The sequence below is a fragment of the Coenobita brevimanus genome, chromosome 13 (assembly GCF_032717465.1).
Source record: "Coenobita brevimanus isolate Jiangsu-jjx chromosome 13, ASM3271746v2, whole genome shotgun sequence".
Taxonomy (NCBI): Eukaryota; Metazoa; Arthropoda; class Malacostraca; order Decapoda; family Coenobitidae; genus Coenobita; species Coenobita brevimanus.
In genome coordinates this window covers 46,126,081-46,146,418 of record NC_136966.1, presented here as the reverse complement: position 1 = coordinate 46,146,418, position 20,338 = coordinate 46,126,081, and the positions used below count along the sequence as shown (strand labels likewise).

The 20,338-nt window shown below is 39.6% G+C and overlaps 1 protein-coding gene across 2 annotated transcripts in view; it reads right to left on the bottom strand.

Annotated features, from left to right (window-relative positions):
• The window catches only part of LOC145416322 (opioid-binding protein/cell adhesion molecule-like), a 395,407-nt gene that overhangs the window by 40,291 nt on the left and 334,778 nt on the right, over positions 1 to 20,338 (bottom strand). For both annotated transcript variants that reach the window (XM_080285321.1, XM_080285327.1), the window contains exon 4: positions 1,125 to 1,286. In XM_080285321.1, coding sequence (XP_080141447.1) covers positions 1,125 to 1,286 — 162 coding nt within the window. The remainder of the gene's footprint in view (positions 1 to 1,124; positions 1,287 to 20,338) is intronic.

The following is a 20,338-nucleotide window of genomic DNA, read 5'->3' as shown; positions in this document are numbered from 1 at the left end:
AGTACAGAGTATTCAAGAACAAATGCCAGTCTTCGATAGTAAAAGAGGCAAGAATTGCTAATATTAAGAGATTATATTGCATGTCAATTCTAGGAACGGTCTTATGCCTTTTTTTTTTTTTTTTAATTTTAAGATTTTAAATTATAAAATAATCAGTGTTACCAACTGTGTGTTGCGCCTTCCCACACGAAAGGGTGCTCTCTCACGCTTTCAAGATTACCACTTACGTTGAAGATGTGAGCTTCCACCTAGAGCGGGGTGCAGGAAGGGTAACCCCTGCCCTCAGTTTCAAGACTACGGGCATTAATATAATAACGATGGTAAAGATAAAGGTGATGTTATTGACGATGTCACTGACAATGAATACAACAGTAATACATAAACTGGTGATTTAAGCTAACGATAATGACTGTGATGTAGGTGACAACAAAAAGGACAACAAAGACGATGATCATGATGACGACTTAACCCACGTGGAACAAAGTGCCGTTGTCCCTGTACTTTGGTGTACTTTATATGCAGCGTCCAGATCGTTCGACAACGTTGGCTGAGGTACGATGAACTATTACATGATGATAACGAAGGTGTTAATGACAGCGAAAAAAATGAGCGATGAAGGTGACACTGATTTTATGACTGAGGCAGACGATGATAATTAAAGCAGAAACAAGTGAAGTATTGTGTCTGAGTCGATATAATACAACAATACCTATCGCGAGTTAAAATGATGACGCTGATACTATGGTGGTAACGATGATGACATTGCTGATGATGATGACACTGGCAACGAATGCAGGAATGACGTTCTGATAACGATGATGATAATGACGGTAATAAAATGATACTGGCGGCGTTAAGTATGACGACAATAACATCCACCACAATAATGAATATGACCAAAATAACATCCACCACAATAATAAATATGAAAATGACAACAGTGAAAAAGACGACGACGACGACGAGATACAGACGACCACGATGAGAATGACGACCCACCTGACACGATGCTGGCAATGATAAAAAAGACCACAGTGGCAACTATCACAATAATGGATATGAAGACGAGTGAAAAGACGATGAGGAAGACGATAATGGCGACCAGTATGAGAATGACGACCCACCTGACACTCGTAGGTGCCGTTGTCTCTGCGTGTGGTGTACTTGATCTGCAGTGTCCAATCGTCCGACTCCTCAGGGTGAAGGACGCTGAATCGCTCGTCATTCGTGTAGGTGAAGATGCCCGTCGTCAGGATGTGCCAGTCGCGCCGCCGGAACCACGAGACCTGCCGTGGAGGGACACAAGAAGGATTAGAATGTTTATCATCATCGTCATCAGTTGTCCCAATCCTATATCTGCACCAGTAATGTTATTTTACTCATCACTGAGCCGATATTTCTTGCTGGTAAAACCATTATCGTATTCAACATTAGTATAACCATTTATCCCACTTCTGCCTCCTTACCAATAAATAATATCGTTTATCAGTTATCCTTATTCTTCTCTCCTACCAGTAAAGCTAACATTTCCTACTGTAATTACCTCTGCCAACGAAGTTGGAGAAGGTTATATATTCACCTATGTTTGTCTGTCTCTGTTTGTCCAGACGATATCTCAAAAGTTCTCAAAGAAATTCGATTAAATTTGATGGAAGGGTGGGGTATGGGCCAAGAAAGAATTGATTAAATTTTGGAGCGGATCCAGATATCTCCAAAAATTCTGAATGAATTTCAATACAATTTTGTGGAAGAGTGGGCCATGGGTCAAGGATCCGGTTCCTATGTATTCCACACAATATCTCCACGAATCCGGATCCGGATCCTTTTTAATGGCATTTTCATTGGTGGAGATATGCGCTCTCTGAGTGCTTTCTAGTTCTGTTTGTAGCCATCCTCCTCCTCCTCATTACCAACATCAGTATTACTACCATCATCATCATTATCACATCACCCTCTCTCTCATCAATAACATCATCAGTATCAGTATCCTGGCTTGTTTCCATTAACTAAAGTTATGATTATGCTCACCTAACTTTATTTTCCACTAATAGACTCATCATCGTGGCCCCAATTCTCATCATACTCATCATCCAAGCTGTATATTTCTAACTAATAGAATCATCATCATCATCATTCATCATCATCATTATTATCCTCTTCCTCATCATATCCATCATTCTAATCCTATCATACACTTTACCCCAATCCAAAATCTCACAAATAAATGAAGGTCACCTTGACAGAAACCCCGCGTCGTGGTGAGGAGGGTTAATGGAAAACTACCTAACACTACCGGTAACACACTGAAAAAATAAAAATAAAAAACGCGTAATGTAAACAGTTTATTACGGTTATCAACTTTATGAGACGAAGGAAACGTGCCAAAGTTGCGGAAAGTGTGGTTATTAAGAGGTTTTTCGTTTGTTGAACTATGTATTTGACGATGTTACTTCGCTCAGATAAAGCTACTGAAGAAAAAAGACAAAACCTACGAGCCGAAAATTAAAAACTTCTCTAATGGATTCCTGTTAATATCAGACGATTTATATAACTCAAAGAAATCTACCGTAGCGAAAAGTTTATGATGTACAGTTTCATTATGGCCGAGAATTAAGATCTTTGTTATCATATTCTACCTAAAGTTACTCGGTTTTATTCAGCTTACTAAAAACATATCACAACCAGAGGGTTAACCACTTCATTTCGATGACGTGGTTCTTCTGTTGCTACCTTCAGGGGGGTGTTATTCAGCTTAGCAGAGACTGTTTGAACTGGAAACTTTGAGGCTTCCTTAACTCTTCACTACGGGCTCTCTCTCTCTCTCTCTCTCTCTCTCTCTCTCTCTCTCTCTCTCTCTCTCTCTCTCTCAGGTGAAATTCAGTTAACTGGAGGCAGCAAGAATCAACTAATACATCATCGTAGTAAAGGGTTTATGCCAATATGCAATGTCCCCAGTCTAAAACTCCTTCAGTAAATAGGTGATTTTACCAGCTTCAAAAACTTCAAAGTGCAAAAAAAAAAGTTATTAAATTATTTTTTGTGTTCTTTGATGTAAGCCAGTTTTTTCCATAAAACTTTTAGATATGAATATATTTAGCACGCAAACACCTCAGTTTATTTTCATTTTAACTTAGCGTGACATTTTAGTTCCACAAAGTAACGAAAAATCCAGGTAAATATTGAAACTGAAATAAGATTAGCAAAGATGAATATTGAAATTAATGATAATATAAATTTTTGACCATAATACTTTTAGGACCAGGGAAATGTTAATTACGATATTCTGTCAACCTCCCTGACGATGTTATTAAACAGTCTTTCATTACGTCATTACCTTGCCCGGACGGAGTCCAACGAGGTATTGTTTTTGGTAGGGTTTGTTTGTTTGCAACATTACGGAAAACGGTGAAATGAAATTAAATGAAACTTTCAGGATATGTTATCATTGGTCCCTAAAGAAAGTGATTAAATTTTGGAGGCAATCGAATGAATATGAAATGTGAAAAGCAAGGTCACGGATTTTCAGTAGGCTATAACTCGAAAACGGCTGAAGATGGAGATATTTACTATTAGAACATACAGGAACTCGTAATATGGGCTTTCATTTGGCACCAAGACGTTTGACCTTGAATGACCTTGAAAAGTCAAACTCAAGTTCATGGCTATTCAGGGGGCTAACCTCGAAAATGGTGGAAGATAGATGTATATTATTATCAACATATAGGAAATCCCATATGAGTTTTTAATCGGTACCTTGACCTTTGACCGAAGGTCACTCTCACGGTCACAGATATCCAGGGGGCAATAACTCGAAACTCGTTGAAGATAGAGATATTTACTCTTACCAGGATATAGGAAGTCTCGAATGGGCTTTCATCTGGCAGCATGACCTTTGACCTTGAGTGACCTTGAAACGTCAAACGCAAGATCACAGATTTTCAGTGAGCTTAACTTGAAAATATTTGCGTCATTACCTTAGACTTTAATTGTTCACTAACTGGCAGAAACGAGTCAGTATAACTACTGTCTGCTGAGGTTTGATGTGAATGGCACTACTTGTTTGTATATTGTTATTGCTATCTTCTGGCGATTTTCCTCTGCTTAGGAAGGATTTCTGGTATAGAGGAATTATTTTAGTCTATTAACAAGCCCTCTAGTTCGAAAACTATGTCCGGCATTCAGACAAAGTCGTCTGGAATTATGCTTAAGGGAGGTTTTCCGTTCTCTTGGACACTGATTCTCAACCATAGTGCCGTTGGATGCTAGTGTGCTGAAGATTATCTCGCTGGAATCGCACTGCGGTTTAATTTTTACTATAATTAACAAGCATTGTATCACTTTACCTTGAGGATACTGCTAGGAATAGAACGCATCTCTCTCTCTCTCTCTCTCTCTCTCTCTCTCTCTCTCTCTCTCTCTCATTAGCTTATTTAACTCTCTCTTTACCAGTTCCTCTAATGGGCAGTGGAATAGGGGCGCGGCACATCGAGCTTCGTCCGCATTCAGTGCAAAATGTTGAAAACGGATTTAACCATTTCGGGTAAAAAAACAATCTGGCTGCCTCCCACGCAGTTTTATTCAGCTTCTGATTTAGCATCCCGTTCTCAAAGTGAAGAGGTTTAAAATCGTACGTATGCTTCCCCTGTTGCTCTAGGGTGCCAATCGGGGCGAGGTTCAAGTGCTCTGCGTATCAGTCAGAATTTTTAAGATTGGGCTGATTTTTCCTCCTTTTTAATCGCATAATGGTTAGCTATCCATAAATGCACTGAGTGGTACCCTAGCCCACACGCGGAACGCCTCACACGGTGTAAGTAGTGTAGGAGTAAATAACTGGTTGTCGTACTTCTCTGCTAATTATGTGGAAAATTAAAACAATCTTATAACGCACAGGACAGAAACACATTGAACAGTGGTCACGTTGGCCAGGGAGGCTCTTTCGCAGCTCTTTCTCATTCTGCCAGTATATTTTCACTTGACTCATTGACAACTGTCTTTTAGTTTTTTTTTTTTTTTTTCCAAGCTATTATCGAGCTTCGAATCAAAGGAAGGAATAAAGTGTATAATTTTAAAAGTAAAGTAAAAAAAAATGCTGTAGAAGAGATGGAAAAAAAAATCTCCTAACCCCACGAGAATACGGCTTTTCTACATAGCTTTCGCCTGTCCTTTTAAAATATACATATACTACAAACGTTAAACGTGCGGCCACAAACACACCATCTTGCATATCTTCGCACCCCTCCTCTGTAATCACAGTTACGGAAATATGACCTCGAAAACACAGTCTACATACTGCATACCTGTCCTCTGAAAAAATAAAAGAATTAAAAAAAATATGTGGAAAGATACACACCCATATCAGCTACTCTAAAGTCGTAACTGTAACATGTGGCTAGAAACATACGGACCTTTATATCACTCACTTATTGCCTGAAACATAGTAAAAAAAAAAAAGAAAGAAATTCATATGTAGACCAGTGATTCTACACTGCGTGACAGCTGTTACCGATGTCACATGGACAGAAAATATGGCCAGAACAAATGCCTGACAAATGTGTAGGCAGAAACATATGTCGCCAGTTATACATATTGCATGCCGGTACACTAATGGAGAAGAATAAAAACAGAATTCTACATAACACCGGAAAAATCGATCATATAAACATGTTCCCAAAAACACAGTCCTGCATTTTTGTCAGTTTTCCTCTAATGTCACAACAGCATTATGTGACCACAACACAGTCCTACAGATCTCGTCAAAAGTCGTAGTTGACTAGGCAAATCATTCTGTGTGTGTGTGTGTGTGTGTGTGTGTGTGTGTGTGTGTGTGTGTGTGTGTGTGTGTGTGTGTGTGTGTGTGTGTGTGTGTGTGTGTGTGTGTGTGTGTGTGTGTGTGTGTGTGTGTGTGTGTTTCTACTCTGGATGATGATGATATTTATATAGATAGATTAATAGATATAGATGTAGATATATTATTTGTCTCTCCATCACTGCCTGTCTCTAAAATCATAGCCAAAAACACACATAGAAATCATCCTACATATCACGCACCAGCCACAAGTACGTAATTACCAATGACAAGGCAACGGGCAGTTTTGAGGCCAATAAACAAACGCTGTCTGATTTGTAGCAGCTGATTGGCAGGCGAGCTGTTGGACACGTTAGTTTTGCTGGCTGAAAAGGCATACCAGCATTGTGTTTTGTTTGAGTTAGTTTTTGTCCCGAAACCACGCAACATTTTTGTGATACTGCGTTGTGTGTGCAGTGCATATTAACCCCCTGCAATACGGTGACCCCATAATAGTCTTTTTATTCACGTTCTTAGAGGGTTAAGGATTTTTTTTTTTTTTTATGTTGGTATATACTGTAGAGTGTATGGTGGTTCAACTGATATGGCCACATTTGAATGTTGGTTCCAGTGCTATACTGTCGTCTCCCAAGTATCTCATTTGGTATAAGTGATGATGTGATCTGATACTGGTATATATCACTAGTATATTGGTATGACTAATGAACTGTTATGTCAGATTTCTGGAATATCAATAATGATGTAATGGAAAACCTGGAACACTGTCGCTTATGTACCATCTCAAGCGATATCTCTTGCATGATGCATACTGTTACAGTAAGTCTAAACTTTCTTGCAACTCGAGAACAGTGTGACAGCTTAGTTGATATTGTCGGATGGCTGCCCTCTGTAATGCTGTGATATGGAACAGGTATTTAAACCTTAATGTCACTTGTGGTGTGACAGCTGCAGTGGTATTGTTTATTACTGATATAATTGTGGACATCAAGGCTTCCACATCATTTCGGTAAACAGAGGTGAACGCTGACTTCAGAAACCCAGTGAGATGATTTTGAATACCAACAAACTCTCCAAATTATTAAGTAGGGGTTCGTAACTGTTCAACTAAATATTAGAGTGGTATTGTCAGAAGTTTCACAGCTATAGCTATGCTAAATATTTCTACATATCTGTGTGCAATGATATTTTGTTATACTACAGAGCTGTAGTCCTCTCCAGCACAGATAATTTTGTTGTGATCGCAGGGAAATTTTTAACTGTTTGAAAGGGAAGCTCTGTGATCGGTAGGAGATTTTTAACTGTTTGAAAGGGAAGCGCTGTGATCGGTAGGAGATTTTTAACTGTATTTGAAAAGGAAACTATGAAATTCTTAGCACCTAAATGTTGCTATGAGATTAATCCTTCCAATTTCAAATGGAAGTGTTAGTATTCTGAATATCGTATTTCAAGTTTGGTAAAGCTTGGTATAATCAAAGATTTCTATGCGTGATAAATGTATGTATGGCTTCAGACTACGTTAGTGCACACACTTCAGTCAGTAACAACCCGTACTGGCTCTGTTTGACGGCATGCCAGTCACTTGTTTTGTTTCACAAGGTATGCATGCAAAACTGGTGTAACAGTCGATAGATGTGCTTAGTGAACGGGCAACGCAAGAAGAGGTGACACAATATGCAGGATAGGAGTTTATATATATATATATATATATATATATATATATATATATATATATATATATATATATATATATATATATTGCTGCATTAGTGAGTTAAATGATTCCAGTCGAAATTTAGTTCTTGATAAGTGCAAAAACATCTGGGTACTGCAACAGTGCCTTTGTTTAAAACCAAAGGTGACCAAAACGAATATAAAACTTTTTGCGTACTAAAGCTGTGGAATCTTGTAGGACAGGTGACTGATTTTTTTTTTTTTTTTACTTGTCCGACTCTGGGCATAGGCTTCACAGCCTGCTCCCAAGGCCCAGTAGTCTTCCTACTTACCATACACTTCTATATGTCACCACTTCGGCGCTAAAACCCACCGTTCATATTGAATACATGCTAGGGCTGTCTCATACAGGACTGGTGTACTGTTATTAGCAGGGGTACCAATGTTTTTACGACATGCCGGCAGGTCTTCTAGTAGATCAGTAAAGTCTAATTTTATGAAATTCAAATCCTTAAACTGTTCCCTGCCCCAACGGGGATTTGAACCTGGGTCCGGTAGGGCTGCAGGCCACCTCTATACCGATTGAGCCACCGAATTACGAAAGAGGTAATAAGGAAAACATCAGAAAATTTAATGACTTAATATGGTTATATCGTTGTGCCAGAGGATGTGCGAATCTGTTCTATGCAGAAAAACATGATGGCGAAAGCATTTGTGAAGGATCAGTGGTAAAAGCATTTGTAAAGGATCGTTAAAATAATTACCTCATTTTCGACCCAGTAAATGCGGATAATATGGCAAAGAGCGAAGGGTCATGGAATGCGTTGCGTATGTATGGTATTCTGAATGCTGCAAAGAGCTAGAATGACAGTGTGGCAGAACTGATGAATGTCTGAGTAAGTGGATCAATATCTGTTACTGAAGCGAGACAAGGGCATGTGATAGCCTCATGGATATTTAGTATGAATGCAGATGAAATTATAAGAAATGAAACCATGACTGCAGTATTCAGCACACTATATACAGTACACACACACACACACACACACACACACACACATAATACAGTACACACACACACACACACACACACACACACACACACACACACACACACATATATATATATATATATATATATATATATATATATATATATATAGCCCGACGCCCTAATCCCGCAAAGGGTGGCCGCAGACAAAACGCCTCCAAGTCACTCTGTCACCCACCATTTGGCTCCCCTCTCCCCAACTCACCCCCCCCTCCCTCATATACCTCTCAACTCCATCCCTTCACCTCATCCTCGGTCTTCCCCTCCCTCTCCCTCCCTCCAACTCACCTACATACACCCTCTTAGTCAGTCTTTCATTCTCCATTCTCTCCACATGTCCAAACCACCTCAGTGTATTTCTCCTAATCTTTTCAACCACATCCACATCTACCCCACAACGTTCCTTCACTTCTTCATTCGTCAACCTGTCCCTCCACGTCACTCCACATGCTCCTCTCAAGTAACTCATTTCCACTGCTCTCACTCTTGACTTGTTCCCCTCTTGCAAGGGCCACGCCTCGCTTCCGTACGTCAGGGTAGGGATCACAATACCATCATGCAGTGCCTTCTTAACTTCCATACTCACCTCCCTATTTCTCATCACTGCTTTCAGTGTATATATATATATATATATATATATATATATATATATATATATATATATATATATATATATATATATATATATATATATATATATATATATATATAAGCAGTGTTGGAATTGTCGGTTACATGGGTAAAGGAAATTTGTGGGTTAAAGTTTGATGGAAGAGGACGAGTTGCAAGGGTGTGGGACTGAAAGTGTCAGGTGTGTGAGATGAGTGGCAGGTGTATGAGACGAGCGACACGCCTGGCTTTACCCTCACTCCCACACTCCCTGTAGCCTTGAACATTCTAGCACAGGGTCAGATATAATGTCGCTCCTTCTTGCGTCACAGTGACAAAGCTGACTGTGTTCTCTTGATCTGAGGTAAATTTCTGGCTTTATGCTTTTTTCTCACGGTCCTTCTTAACCTCATCCTTACTGTAACATATTAAGCGGTATAACTTATTTTTGCAACGACCAGATTATTTCATTCGACTTAGCCCCTTCATTGAACTGATAGCGTTAAAGGAATCTCTATCGTACCTCTTACATACAAAGACGACATCTAATATACTATAGCAGTAGCTGTGTGTGTGTGTGTGTGTGTGTGTGTGTGTGTGTGTGTGTGTGTGTGTGTATTTTGGGCAGCCGAAACTACACATTCAAATCGCAATAAAATTGGCACAAAAATCGCAAAAAAATCGCTGATTTAATGAAACTTGGTCCCATCACGATTGGGAAACTTTTACTATATTTAATGAGCGATCACATTTTGACCAAAAAACGCTGCTCCCGGAGCCCGGCATAGGATCTCCGTTGAATTATTTGCCCATAGGTAGAACTAAAATAAACTGGGTTCCATTACCGAAGATGCATATAACACGATCAATTGGTTAGCTGCAAAAATTCCAAGTGACAACGTTACACTAGAACAGCACATAACTGCGAGAGCCCTCCGTAGGAGCACGTGCGAGGGGCCAGAAGGGCCCACGACCGCTTGTTATGTGCTCTTATCGCTGCCACGAGACAGTGTTATTCATGTCAACCTTTGGCAGAAAAGAGGTTATGAGCAATCTCTGCTATTCCTTTGTCTGCGCAGAATATTTCTGCCGTGAATAAAAAAGCCACGAGTTAGCGACTGAACAAAGCTCTTTCAGCGTACCGATTTTTGAAAAAGTTTCAATGAGTATGGATTCAACAATCTGAATGGAATCACCTGCATTTAGTGAAAATTAAACAGCAAAGTTTGACTATTGCAGTGAGAGGGTGATCCAGTATATTAAGTTGATATTATCCTATCCTTAATTCGATCGTATTTAACCTAAGAGATGTCCCTCCTCGTACTGAAGAGGGTAAGGCCTTCAGTACACCCTGAGTTTCCGTGCTTTCATATTTACCTGCCTGAATTCTTGAGCTAGGGCGGTTTTTCTTTCATTTTCAGTCATGTTTGCGCGTTATTTTTTGCCTTCTTTAGTCAGTGTTTGTGGTGTAGTAACATGCATGTCTTAACCATGAGGGTGTGGGGTTGGGGTGGGTGAGGTGTGTGTATGTGGATATGTGTGTGTGTGTGTGTGTGTGTGTGTGTGTGTGTGTGTGTGTGTGTGTGTGTGTGTGTGTGTGTGTGTGTGTGTGTGTGTGTGTGTGTGTGTGTGTGTGTGTGTGTGTGTGTGTGTCTCTCTCTCTCTCTCTCTCTCTCTCTCTTTCTCGTGACGATTATGTTTTCCCCTTGCCACTTTACATAGTTAAGGTTAAAAGTGACTCCCTGCCCCTGTCATCTTCCTTGTTAGAAATGTGTGGGGGTTGGTCATGCTTGCTTGTTTTTCCTTGTAAGTAAAAAAAAATATTTATTGTAATCTTACGTAATTTTTTTCTGGGTAGTCGTTCCCTTTTCTGGACTCTATACAATGATTTAGCATTGGATTTCTCTCCTTGCTTTTTTTTTTTTTTTTGTAGGTAAGCAACGTTGGGTCTGGTTAGTACTTGGATGGGTGACCGCCTGGGAACACCAGATGCTGTTGGCATAACTCCCTACGTGCCAAGTGGGGTTGGTGGACGATTAGTGCCCCTCCCCGTAAAACAATTAACTCTAAGCCCTTGGCCACCCCGTTTGGGACACATGGCGTCTGGCAATGAATGAATGAATGTACATCCTGTTTCTTGATGCTACCAATATTTCCTGGTGGATTTGTAACCTAATGTCATTCTCTCTCTCTCTGTCTCTGTCTGTCTCTCTCTCTCTCTCTCTCTCTCTCTCTCTCTCTCTCTCTCTCTCTCTCTCTGTCCCCGTAGCTTCTATTTCTCGATTCTACCTAGCACCTACCACATTTCTCAACGGGTTATGCAATCTTAAGTTTTTTTACGGGGTCCCATTTCCCTTTCCTGGAATCTTCAAAATTCTTCAGGGCATTTGTAACGTTATGTAGTCTTTTTTGTTTTTTTTAGTTTTTTATTTTTCCTGCATTCTACACAACCATTTTTAGTGGATTTGCAACATTTTTTTTTTTTTTTTGTAGTAACGCATTCCTTTTTAGGATCCTACATGCATATTACTCAGTGCAGTTGTAACATTACGTATCTTTTTCTGGGTAGTTGTTCCTATTTTTGGATGTACCCACCTCGGTTATCAGTAGTAATTATGGCTAGCATGATGATGATTATAGTGGTGATGATAGCCTAAACGGAGGTCACTAGTAATTACGTATTACAGCAATAGCGTGACCCACTAATTTTACTTAAGCATGACTTGTATTTACTTTGCGTGTTGTGTATTGTGTAATCTCAGTTGTTTCACCCTTTTTATTTTATCCGTGTTACCTCAAGGCGGTTTTACTAAATTCAGCAAAGAATTCTCTCACTGGTGGAGCTAGTGAGGGCTGTATGTAAACCCTTTAATATAAACAGTTTCTCCAAAATTGAATAAAATGGCAGAGAAGAGAGAGAGAGAGAGCAAGGATAACCAAAAAATATGATACGTCCTTTGGTCTGAAAGAAAAAGATGTTCCTCGAAAAACATAGACATTAAGCAGAGGAACTGTAACATTGCTGTTATTAATATCATTATTATTATTATTATTATTATCACGGAATAACATTCTTTTTCTTCTTCTTCTTCTTCTTCTTCTTCATCTTCTTTTTCTTCTTCTCGCTCCTCCTCCTCCTCTTTCTCCTCCTCCTCCTCCTCCTTCTATTATTATTATTATTATTATTATCATTATTGTTTGCTTGTTTTATTATATTATTTATATTATTATTACTATTATTATTATTATTATTATTATTATTATTATTATTATTAATTATTATTATTATTATTATTGTTTTTTTGTTATTATTATATTATTTACATTATGATGATTATTATTAATTGTCCTCAGTTTTATATATTTTTTGAACTGGAGGGGTTAATAAAGGCCTTCATAATCCCTCTACTAGTAAGCCAGTCTCCTTGGCTGAGTGAAATTCCTGGTAATGACAAGGGTAAAGTACAAGGCAGTCCGTCAATTTCACTCAGTTAGTTCTCCTACAGGTATCTTGTGTTCTGCGGGGACGGTTATGTAGGTGTGGACGTGGGTGTGGCAGCGGGAGTATTAAATAAATAAAATGACGCAGGGTAGACAGAGCCGATCCGCAACACAGGAGAGATGGCCCGGCGGAGTGAAGGGTGATTTTTTTTTTAAATGCATTTAAGAAGGAACTCAAGGCTGTTAACGCGTCACCTCATGTATGATAACGACTTTACTTTAATCCTACCACGACCAGATGATCAACATTACATGAAATTTTATAAACGACCTCCTGTAGTAAAAAAGGAATCAATGAAGGTCGTATCTAGCCACGCGTGTTCGAAAAATCCCTCTTAAGCTACAGAAATCATATGGAGATAACAAGAATTAAACACAAGTGGATCAGATATTACACACACACACACACACACACACACACACACACACACACACACACACACACACACACACACACACACACACACACACACACACGGGTAAAGGAATGCAACCGCCATGCAAGTCAAACATCAAACAGAACTTGCACAAAACGCCGTCCATTCCACGCCACTGCTCACACAAGGTCAGGCAGGAGTGCAGAGGAAGAGAATACTCACTCACGTCTGCCCGGCCCGGTGCATTTTTCGCAGACCAAACATTAAAAATATCTGAATTCTAAGTTCTTTTTATCCTCATCACATTACTTCCGTCAGGCATGGCTTTGGAGACTTCTTAGCACTCATTCCTTGACGATTTATTCCTCGTATTACACCCCAGTTACCTTTCTGTCTCTCGCTAATAAACTTCACGTTGATATTAAAACGACATAGGGAACATACAGGAGAAGACTGAGGTGTAATATCCAAAAATAAATAACTAAGGAATGGGTGTTGCGAAGTCGCGTGTGCCCCTTAGAATATACTTAACATAAACTGACAAGGCTGTAACCAATACACTAGGGGCAACCGCATAATAATAATAATAATAATAATAATAATAATAATAATAACTAATAATAATAATAATAATAATAATAATAATAATAATAATAATAATAATACAGAATGCGCTACCACCAAGCTTCCGTGTTTCCAAGCCAAAGTAGATGAGTAGAATTTCTAAAGTGCATAATAAATCACTTTCACTATACGTTTAAGCAATTACAGTAACTATAATTCCTTCATCTCAACTGAACCGAGAGTTTCGTCCATTTGTAGCTCATTTCTCGTAGCTTAGGGGCAAAAGGAGACAAAACTGTGGCTCAGCATCCTTTCCATAGCATTTCGTCTGGAATAACATCATATTCTAGTCTTAACCTCTTGTTAAGGTCGGTACAGATGGAGAGATGGTTATTTTACGCCCATTTAGAGTGAACAGAGTATACTTGTCAAGTATGATTACGTTGATATTCGTCTGTGCATTTGGTATCATTTCAGCCAAACCAATGATAACATACGCAGGTCTCTTTGCACACCAACTAGAAATGACGAAACAAATATAAATTAATACGTGAGGTTATTTTCAACGTACCATTCCAATTTCCATTTTTTCCTGTATATATGCTCATTTCACAGGGTGCACTGCCAATTTCTTCTCCCACTGTCGTGCTTCTTCTTGCATGGTAGACCGTACTATCTAATCCTAATGTGGGGAAAAGAAATCGGGATGATGATGATGCTTTCTCAGTATCAGGAACCGCTACCACCTTCATTACGCGCACGTCTTGTTAATTCATATTTGCTTCTTCTTGACTACAGTTTTCAACTTTATATCTCTTGAACTGAAAACGCGACTGAAGCCTTTTCTTAATCGCTCCGGTTCGAAAAGTCTTTCCAAAGTTTATTATATGTAGACATTCCTTAATAACATAGTCTAAAGCTAATCAAAAATATAAATATATATGAAAATGCGTCGTCGAATTAAAGAGATTCAGACATTGTCGCAGTAAAGGCATATATCATACGATTTTAGTCCAGTTTTCTTCTTAGAGTCAGCTGTACCGGCCCGAAGATGGCAAGAACAGAATATCAAAGGTGTCATCGGGCTGAATGAATTTAAAGATGTCGTCCCACTGAAAAGGATCAACATATAATATTACTGTTGTCTATATTCTTGGGGAAGGTTTATCTGGTTTTGCATAGAGAATTATCGTCAGCGGATAGTAAAAAGAAATTAATATGGTCAAAGGCATCAAATAATCTCTTCGGACTAAAGGGGTTCACTGACATCACAGTGAAGGAGCAGAGCATTCAACATTAGGCCGGTTTTATTCTTGGAGGAAGTTCTCTCCAGTTATGAGTCGTAAAGCCGGCGATAAAGTGCTTGCTCTGCAGGGCGACCAAACGCTTTTTGATTTCATAGGTCAGAAAGTTTTCTCGTTAAATGTTTCATCGCTAGTTAACCTAATGGTATTGTTTTGCTTTTAATGTTGTGGAAAATTGTTTATTGAGGCAGTTAACTTCCGTGATAACTGCATTTCCTCCTTAAAATTCAAAGCGATACTCTGTCTAATATTTATCAAGGATCTTTACCAGTTTCCATGGTTAATAGGTTTCCACAGCATTTTGTCTGTTATGTTTGATGTTGTTTTAAGGAGAAGATAACGCCTTTGATAGCTGCATATCCTCAGTAAAGTTGTAGACATTATTCTGTCGAGTAAAAAGTAGTCAATTTGCCTTGTTTCCTCATACTTCTTTGTCAAAATGCGCAACATGCACATGGATGCTCTGCTTCTCATTTTTTCATTATGTCAGAGTTTACTGCATTGTAGTGAATATAAATGTTTTATTCTATTTAGCAATAACCCGTGACGAGAAATGAATTCTTGAAAAGGATCCTGTTTTTAAATACAGCAGCCTTGGCCTGTGAGGTGGAACCATGATTCAGAGATGACTGAATGATGTGTAAATGTTTGTGTGGCCTCTTTCACTGGGCATACTACTGTTAATTCTGTTTCTTTTGTACCTTCTTCTCCGTTTGTGAATCCAATTTACTTTACCTTCATGTAGGAAATAAGGTCATAGCGACGACGACCACCACCACGACGATGATGATGATTCTGTTTACTTTCTTGTCTGTGTTCGGCCTGATGTACGTGTATGAGATAGAAGCGATAATGTGGAGGGCAGTGGGGAAAGGACGGAGACAGGAGGAGGCAGGGAGAGGAGAGTAGTGGGTGCGGGAAGGAAACGCCAGTAAACCAGCACAACTACCCGGTGCCGGATGGAAGAATGGCTCCCTCTAGTCCAATGAAAACCAAGGCACAAACACCGAGGGCTAATCCTAGAGCCTCCATTGTCAGCAGTGGCTCTGCCTTATTAACTTCTTCATTACGGTCATCTCTACCAGGCTTAATAAACTCCTGTGGCTGTTACCGGAATAAAATTGTCATCTCACTGATTTTTTTTTTTTTTTATTGCTTGTATAGAGAATACTGATTGAAGCTCCTTCAGATTGCTCGTGCGCCAATTTGAAGTCCTTTTAAAAAATAAAATTCAAGCGACTTGCTTGTGGGTAAACTCTGCCATAAAGCATGATACCTGACGTACGAAGAAACATGGACGTGCATTCCACAACCGAAATGTCACTTCCATGATCACCTTTGAAAAAACTATAGTTCCTTCACTTCGAGTTGGCTTGGATATTACGTCCTAATGTGGGTTATTTTACGTAGCATAATGGTAAAAAGAGACAATACAATACGTCTTTACGATAGCAATTTCTCGTTGCTAGCAGCACACCGTAGTATTCATCTCATGTTATAACTAGGCATTTAAGAGACGGCAATTTGAGGCCAAGTTAAAATAAAAGGTGAGTAATACTGGTAATTCCATGCACCACGTCAACAACTATTTGTTTACGCGGTTATATAATTAAAAACTTTCAAGACCCTGGTGGTGTTGTGGCCTCCTTCCCTCCCCTCCGGGTGGTGAGTTTGTCTTGATAACCGTGTTTACTCGAGCTCTCTAGGCTCCTTCCTGCACGCAACTCCTACATCAAGCGATTATCTGAAAAACACCGTACTTGCCTGCGCCGCCCGGGTGATATGTGAACTGCCTGATTATGTGTATGTGTGTGTGTGTGTGTGTATTTTTTTTGTGTGTGTGTTTTAGTCTATGTGAACCTCTGTGCTTGTTTGTACGTGTATGTGTTTGTTCCTGCTTGTGTTATGTGTATGTTTATGTGACTGCTTGCTTGCGTGTGTCCATGCATTCATGTATTTGGCCAAACACAAACCACACTGCAAATCTGTGCAGCCTAGTTACTGATGCAGGGGAGAAAATGTAGTTGCAGGAATTTCACTTTTTCCTCTTTCCCACTGCCTATTTTCCATCTGTGAACTACCACTGTGTGTGTGTGTGTGTGTGTGTGTGTGTGTGTGTGTGTGTGTGTGTGTGTGTGTGTGTGTGTGTGTGTGTGTGTGTGTGTGTGTGTGTGTGTGTGTGTGTGTGTGTGTGTGTGTGTGTGTGTGTGTGTGTGTGTGTGTGTGTGTTTGTCCGTCCGCACCACCATTGCCACGATGGAACTATGTGTATGCGACATAGTTCCCGATGTGAAAAAAAAAAAAAAGTTTTCTTCTTTTGCCTCCTGCATCCTGTGTTACAATGATTTGTGAATTATAGCCTATGATTATGTATGTATGTATGTATGTATGTATGTACGTGCATGTCTGGATATATCAACAGCCTACTTTTGATAGAGGAAAAAAATAAGTTCTATAACGAGCAAAAGTTTAACGACTATCTCATGCCAGCATTGTGTCCTGCCTTCCATATTTCATTTCCTTCGCGAACGCCACAGATCATTTTTCTTTCTGCTGCTTTGTTACTGCTTCGTATTGTTACTGTATACTAATATGCCATGTAACAACTTCCGTCGTCACAGCCGGCATGTGTCCGCGAATTTGTGTGAATTTGCGTGAACTTACATTGGCTCCTGAATGGACCCTCTTTGGTACCACTTACAGTATAATTTAGTGCCGTGAAAAGGCCAAAATATGAAACATAATACTATTATTTTTTAAGCCTGCTTTTCTCTCCATCTAAAACCAAACCAGCAACAGATAATTACCTAAGCGCTAATTCGAGAAGCAACCCCTCTTGAAGTGGGCTGAAGAAGTAGCCTTTACCAACGGAAAAGAATAAAGATCTCTTTCCTTGGACGAACAGAAATAACCCCTTTCGAGGCGGGAATCAAGAAACACTTCCTTGTAGGCGACTGTACAAATATTTCACACATTTTCTCTTCTCCGTTGCCTGTTGCATACGGTTACGGATTAATTCCCCACATAATGAACCGAACTAAAAGAAGGTGAAATTAATAGCCATCTTTTGGAAAATATGTGATATTGTGGTATTATTAGCATTCCTAGGCTCCAGTTTCTCACTATCGGCTGAACTTAATCCTCTGGCTTCAGAGCTGTTCTGATCAAGAGAGGCTTTAACGGTAACAGACTTAACTCTTAGGCTCCTACATCTTGCTCTCGGCTGTTATAAAATATTGGAGAAGGCACAGACATGAGAGGAGTAACACTTTCAGGCTCCTATGGCTGGCGCATCTGAACAAAATCGTCTTAAGTCCCTTGGAATAAAATGTAAGAGAACATGCATATACCTATGAGAACACGCGCAATCCTTTGAATCCCGATGACCTTCTTGTTACCAGATGATTTTATTCAACTTCAGAGAGCTTCTTGGTGGTGGAGGAGTCAATGAAATCTATATCCAATCCCTCCGCTTCGAAAAGTCACTCCTAGCATAAGCAAAAATCGCCTGGGGTGAGTAAGAATAAAACTAGAAATGTCACTGGGTTCAAGAACTGTACATACTGAACCTGGGGAAGTTTTTTTTCCTTTCTTTCTAGCTACCTCCTGACGACTTTATTCAGAGCAGGACAGGCATTACGAACTGGAGGGGGTTAGTCATACTATTAGTAAACACCATCATGTGGTGACAATAATCGTAGAGGGTTAGAGTTACTATTAATAAACACCTTCGGTACGAGAGGCAGTAAGGCCAAAGATTAGAGTTAGTAGAACCTCACTCGAATTCAAGGGGTAGTCACAGCCTTGGTATCCCGTGATGAGGAACCGTGTGTCTTGCTTATGCTAACCTCGCGGACTCATAACTCGCAGAGATAAATTCCCGACTTAATCTGCACCTGAGTTTAGCACGGGTCTGTTCCTTTTGTTTTCCTGAGCTAGTTTTCATTAGACGTAAATTAAGGTAAATTCACGGGGCCTAGAATAATGTTTGTAAACTTGCGTGGATGCATCGTGCATTCTGCCATCCATCTCAAGTCTCTCTCTCTCTCTCTCTCTCTCTCTCTCTCTCTCTCTCTCTCTCTCTTTCTCTCTCTTTCTCCACTGTATTTCACCTGTCTTGATATTCGACCCCTCATATCATAACATTAATCCAACCCTAACCCATTCTCATCTTCCCCTACTAGTCTGTTCTTGGCTTCTTCATTATTTTCCCTTCATTTCGTTACTTCCTGCATTATGTTACTTCCTTATTTCCATCTCCTGTTCCATCTTCAGATTTATAACTTCATTTCCACCCCTAGCATCATCACCTTCGCCAACCCTCATCCCTTCTCATCTTTCCCCTGTCAGTCTGTTCTTAGCTTACTCATTTTTTCTTCCAGTCATTGTCTTCCCTCCGTCTTCCCTGCTCCCATCTTGTTCTGCCTCTTGATACGCAACCCGATTTTTCTGTCGCCACCCCCCAGTTAATCTGATCCTCGTTAAACCACCTGCCATACGGTACTATTAGCATTTTTCACCCATTCTCATCTGTTCTCTCCCTTTCAATGCATTACTAATTCAGATTTTTTGTTGGCTCGGCTGAATATACAAAGCAAGGCCCCATTTCCCTTTCCGATATATAAAACAGTTTCCTCTCGACTTATATGATGGAGAAGCACATGATATGTAGAGTAGATACATGATTTTACGGTTCATTTGTCTTCTGAATGCCTGGCGACTATAAGGTTATGCAGATCAGTTTTCTCAGAGACCCAGTTTTCAAATACAGTATAAACAACAGTAGTCAGTCAGCATCCACACAACCAGATGAACCACTTGGCGAAGAGGGACAAGGGTGAAAACTGTGTCCTCAGGTCTCACCGATCCGAGAATCGAACTGGAATTCATTCAGTTGTATTTAGGGTGTGCTAACCAATGCACTTTTGGCTCCCTCAATATGCTAAAGTTTCTGATTCATTTACATATAATTTTTGTGCTGCGTATCGTTAATTTTGTCATACAGCATACGTCTTTATGTTTCCTTTGCCTTCCTTTCAGCTTAAGTATGTTCCTCTCTGGTTCATAAGCTCAGGTTTCTGCTCGACATATTCTCCTTTCCGGTTCTTATATGCTTTAGTTTTACATATTCTTTCTGGTTCTTATGTTCTTATTTCTGCAGTAAATATTCTTCTTTCTGGCTCATGTCTTATTTCTGCTATACATATTCTCCTTTCTGGTTTATAGCTTCTTATTTCTGCCTTACATAATTCTTCTTTCCGGTTCATATCTTCTTTTGCTTTGTACATATGCTCCATTCTCGTTCATACCTTCTTTCTGCTTTACATATTGTCTCTGGTTTATATGTTCTTATTTCTGCTTTACACGTTCGTCGTTCTACTTCATATGTTTTATTATTTGCCTCGTATGTTCTACGTTCTACTTTATATGTTCTTCTTCCTGCTTCATTTGTTCT